The 5,641-nt window shown below is 40.2% G+C and overlaps 1 protein-coding gene across 2 annotated transcripts in view; it reads left to right on the forward strand.

Moving 5' to 3' along the window:
* LOC116847460 (RING finger protein nhl-1-like) overlaps window positions 1-5,641 on the forward strand; it is a 20,941-nt gene that overhangs the window by 2,733 nt on the left and 12,567 nt on the right. For both annotated transcript variants that reach the window (XM_032822478.1, XM_032822480.1), the window contains 4 exons: window positions 341-483; window positions 1,453-1,709; window positions 2,174-2,296; window positions 2,469-2,690. In XM_032822478.1, coding sequence (XP_032678369.1) covers window positions 341-483; window positions 1,453-1,709; window positions 2,174-2,296; window positions 2,469-2,690 — 745 coding nt within the window. The remainder of the gene's footprint in view (window positions 1-340; window positions 484-1,452; window positions 1,710-2,173; window positions 2,297-2,468; window positions 2,691-5,641) is intronic.

Below are 5,641 nucleotides of genomic sequence, written 5' to 3' on the forward strand. Positions count from 1 at the left end.
ATATATATATATATATATATATATATATATATATATATATATATATATATATAATTACCGTAATAAAATCATCACTACACTGACAGAAAGATATCTAAAAATTAACAAATACTTATTAGGTGGGTAAGATTCTTTTCATTTAAACTGAGTATTGTTTACTCGGTTTAAGAAACGGTTTAAATGAGGAGAATTTTGATTTAAGTACATATGTTAATGGTATCCATAATAATAAATATTTGTTAATTTTTTAATATTTTTTTCTTAGTGTAGAATTCTCGTCATTATTGATTCAGGAATTGTGATTATCGTTGCTAATTTCTATTTCTGTATTCTGTAATAGGCGGGCCTCGAGTGGATCAAACGAAGATGTATTGCAGTGTCCAATATGCAAGGAAAGACTTAAATCACCCAAAATAACGCCGTGTCAGCACACATTCTGCCTCCAATGTTTGAAGAATCAGGTTGCGACGTCGAATAAGAGAGGTAAATATATGCATGAAAAAATACCATGTTTCCACAACAGCGACATAACCAAGCCACACTCGTACAGCTAATATTCTGATTATTCTTTCTGTATCTAACGAATTATTTCAGTCTATTAAGATAACATGTTTAGAATTCGCAATATTCAAAAATCTCCTATAAGAAAAATGAATTGTATCAATATCATTAATTGCGATTAATAATTGCTTTAATTTATATATTGATAATTTATATATTATATTGAATTTTACAATAACGTCACTATTATCGAGTTGATAGTTTGTCTTTAGTATATTTCATACACTTTTTAAGACTTGGCCTTACGTAAAGCAATATTAAAGTTAGGGCCAACATAAAATGCACGGTTTATGTATGGTTACATCACCAGTATTAAAAGACAGTTGCAATCATTCGTTATCTCATGATGTATCGTCCGATATATACTGTTGGATAATTTAATTTGTTAGTATCGATACGGACAAAGTGTGAAAGATAAGCACATCGCATGGGTGTTTTGTTAATTTTTTCACCGCTAATTGCTACTTAATGTAGAATCATCTTCGTTTTTTATGCGTTTTCGAGGCGTACGTATAAACAAAATAAAGTTCGCCAGAAAGTTTTCATCGTCGATGCTTTAATTCTTTTGAATTATATTTCCATGCAGATGTGTGGGATATATTATATATTGCGCGACAAACACTTCAGTGAGATTTTTTTGCAGTAAGTTCGCCGTCAGTAATTCATTTAATATCCTTCCGCAATTATCACAGCGTGTCTCACTTAATTTCCGCGAGTCCGAGTCACGTCGCAATGCAATTACGAGTGAAAGCATAATATTTTATTAATTACTCATGATAAAATTACATTACAAGTGGTAAGATTTATGCATTTTAGTTGCACTCAGACGAATAAAATCAAATGACTAAGATTCGTTGATTAATTCGCACTAATTAGTGACCTTTATTGCAGATGGCAGTTTTACCTGTCCTGTTTGCGACGCGAGTTTCGACGGTCGCGCGCCTGAAAATTTTCCCAATAATCTTTACATCGAATCGCTCTTGGACGTGATGGCGACCAGTACCAGAAAGCAAGCAAGACCGCCGAAGAGTACAGTGAGCTTCGCCCCTTTACCACCGAAGATAATCCGAAACCGGGAGTCTTCGGCGACGTTGAATTGTCGCAGATGCAGCGAAATCTGCGAAAAGAGATGCAGACATTGTAAACGCGTGAGTGTTCGCTAAATTATCTCTTTAAATGAACCTAAAGTGCTCATCAGTACTCGGGATTATCGTTGAGATTTGAATTTAGAGCGATAAATTCCAAGTTCCAATGACTAATTATGAACGCTAAGTTAGTTGCAATTAATGCACTGAATGCAATAACGAGCGCCGCATCGTGTCTCATTAAATTACATGTAAAATATGATTAATCGCAATTGAGAAATCGGTTGTTTGGCCAATAGAGCGCCAATGAAATGAGGTAAAAGATACATGCGTCCCAAATTACTTTAATTTACCCTATCTTTGATAATTCAATCATCGGTTGAACTGTTGTACAATTAACGGAAATCAACGTGTCAGTAGCAATCATAAAATTATTTTAAGGATCTCGCTCGTTTTTATATAGCGAATTTCACTTTAATAAACGATAATGACAAGCTGTTAGATGTCTTATGGAATTTATTTTCCAGGGATACTGCTATGCCTGCTGGAAAAAGCATGTCAACGAAGACTTGAGAGAGGAACTGGGTAATATAAACGGCGATCTCGAGACATCGGCGACGCGATTCGAAGAGAGAATTATCTACTTTCGGGTAATTGTAATTTATTAGTCAACTTATACTTGAAGCTTTCATAGAGACATAAAAACTCGGGATGTCTTTTGGATGTCTCTTAAGTGTAAAGATATGATATCTCAATTGGACGACGTTTTATCGTCGCATAACTCGTGCATGTATAAGTGAGCACTGAATTTATTCGGCGCAGAACAAAGCGAACGAGATGAAAGATTTCATCAGCAGGGACATCGAAGTTAAGGTAGCTGATCTTAACAAGAGGAAAGAGAATCGAATTAAGAAGGTAGAACACATAGTTACCAGGGGTGAGATGTCGGTGGAGGATATTAAACAAAGAATGGAGAAAGCTCAGGCGGCGGTAAAGGCGGAACGAAATGAGGTCTCTCACGATTTGCGCAGTAATGAGAAAAAGGTACGACTTTTTGAACTTCTATCGTTTGAAACGAAGTTTTGCGACGAAGTAAGAGCAACGTAAGCATACGTTATGTTTATAAAATTCGCATGAATATTGATTACATGATTATATTAGTATAAAAAATGCATGTTGGGAAATGATTACATGTCTGAAGAATCTAAGTTATAAAGTCAAAAGTGCATTTCACAAAGGAACGCATTTTAACAATGTATAAACTATACGACGCACTTTCATGTCGATATGAAAAATTCTTCTTTCCACTTTTCGTCACTTCCTACATCTAATCAATTTTACTTTTTCGCAAAATTCACGCGCGTGTTAAAAGCGTTAAACTTATTGCACTATATTTCAATACACCTATATAGAATAATATAAAGTAGAAAAAGCGATGTTGTGTAGAAAAAAAGTTATGGATAAAATCGATTCTTTCGACCCACATTTATCACGCAATACCACAAATTCGCCTCTGGTTTGATAAAAAAAGACAGAGGGGGAGAGAGAGAGAGAGAGAGAGAGAGAGAGAGAGAGAGAGAGAGAATGAGAGAAAGAGAAGGAGTTAACGAAAATTATCGAATGGTCGAATATAGTCCATTCTCGAGTTCGTGTCCTCTTTTGAGTTAGACGAAGTAATCCGACTTTTTTTTCTACCCTTCTGGCATTTAACCCCCGTTCTCTCCGCCGCATCTAAAATCTGGACCAGCGCCGTACCTGTCCCGTGCAGGACGCCTCGCAGTATTGATTACTTGAGAGGAGGAAGGTACGTGGAAGGGGGTGGATGGCGAGCACGTGGGGCTGGCCGAGGCGAGAGAACCGACGGCGGCGGGGTCTGGTCGGAATTTTCATCGTTTGCCGCAAAGCCAATAAGGTAGACAAAGAGCGAGCCCGAGACGTGGAAAAAACGTTGCCGATAACGGAAGCATTACGATACGCGGGAAAAGCCGCGAGAAAATTACTGCCGGCGAAATACGGCGCGAGAATCAAAGGGAGGGAAAAAGAGAGAGAGAATACCGTGGCTAATACTTCGTCGAATATAACGAGAGAAAATAAAATAACGATAAAAGAGGAAAAAACAAACAAGATAAACGGAACGGTCGAAACAACAAACAACGCTTTTTCGCGTCTTCCTTGCGCGAATCGAATCGCGAAAGTCGTTTCCGCGGATAAAATTATCCGGCGCGTTAGATGGAGGATAATTCCCGCCAAAACAATTGTTAATTAATTATCAGTTCGTTACGGTTTATCGCAGAACCGTCGTTAATAGCTGCGCCTTAGTGAAACCCGTGCAAGTAATTCCCGGACACAGTTTTCCGAAATACGGCCAAAGACCGATGAAAGCGTAAAATAAACATCGTGGAGCTCGCGCGTCGCAGTACTCGGTGACCACACTCGTACGCGAACGCGGAAGTGTGCCGGCTCTTCTAGCGTTAAATCGACTAAAAAAGCAGCGGTGACGATGAGAAACATGCCGCGAGGCGACAGGAGAGAAAGAGAGAAAGACAGAGGGATGCGACGAGAACGGGTGGCGAGGGTGGGTGCGCCAACCGATAGGACCTAACCCGGGATAGCGGGAGGATAATGGTGTTGGTGTATAAGGCACGAGCAGCCAGCGTCTGCTTCTGACAGCCCATTACCACTGTACAAACGCGGGCACGGCGGTCTGGTAGGATGGCGAAGGCTCTTCTGGGTCCTGTCTCTTTCTCCGCAACGTGGCTTTCCTCCTCTTCCTCCTCCTCCTCCACCTCCTCCTTTTCCTCATCCTCCTCCTCCTCCTCCTTCTCCTACTCCACCATCCGCTCCTCTCCCTTCGACCCTTTTACGTTCCTTCTCTCCTCTCTCTCTCTCTCTCTCTCTCCCCCTCTTTCTCTCTCTCTCTCTCTCTCGCTCGCTCGCTCGCTCTTTCATACGTCCCTCGCGCTACCCTCGTCATCCCCAAGGTATCGACGAAGATCTCCACCCCGCAAGAGAGCCAACCGGATAATGAGATACACTCTCGCGGCTTCGTCGCCATTGCGTTCTACGACGAACGAAAATGTGAAACCTCGGAGATACTTCGCGATTTTTCTTGCAACGCTTTCGTCCTTTTTCCAAGGAGAGTGGAGAGACGCCAGAGAGACGTCGTCTCGATTGATCTGATTTAATCTGTCCGACTTGCTTGTAGATAATTGCTAAGGTTATAGATATTCTGCAAAATCACAAAATGCATTGAGAAAAAAATAGCTAAGAAATAGATAAATATTTTTATATTAAAATAACGTATTTACTTAAATCTCTAAATTCTTTTATTTAAATAAAATAAACAATTGGTTTCATGAAAGGTTTGAAGAAAATGTATATTTTCTTGTTTAAAAAAATATTTTATATCGGTAAAAGTTAATATATTGTTTATATCCACCGAATAGATATTTATTATTTAGATTTCTTAGGTGTCTTTTCTATATCTTTCTCTATCGTGCGAATTATACTATAAAAGCAACTAGTTTCTCCTTTTCTCTCACAGTCCCACATCGAGTTTACTCGAGACAAATGCGTCCGAATTAATCTTCAGTGTTCAGCGGCTATTTAGTTGTCGACATCTCGTCTCCCGCAACGGCTACCTCGACAAATTTATCCCGAGAAAATATTCCAACAACCCCGTGTGTGATGTTCGACGCACCTGTGCGCGAGGAGGAGGTACTCGGGAAAATCCTAAAAGTTTTATCGCCCGACGCATTCGAATATCGATCGCGACTCGATCGCGGCCCCCCGCGTTCGCGGCGAACGTCCGCGCGAAGAAAACGCTCTTCGAGGTAGCGCCGCCAGTAAGAAAAGCAGGTTCCTTGGCTCGCGCACTCGTGCGGACGAGATGGAATCCATTCGGAATCAATTCGCCCTTGTACTCTCTCTCTTCCTCCCTCTTTCTCTCTCTCTCTCTCTCTCTCTCTCTCTCTCTCTCTCTCTCTCTCTCTCTC

The sequence above is a fragment of the Odontomachus brunneus genome, unplaced genomic scaffold, assembly GCF_010583005.1.
Source record: "Odontomachus brunneus isolate Ranch 3 - 2012 unplaced genomic scaffold, Obru_v1 Obru_scaffold_078, whole genome shotgun sequence".
Classification (NCBI taxonomy): Eukaryota; Metazoa; Arthropoda; class Insecta; order Hymenoptera; family Formicidae; genus Odontomachus; species Odontomachus brunneus.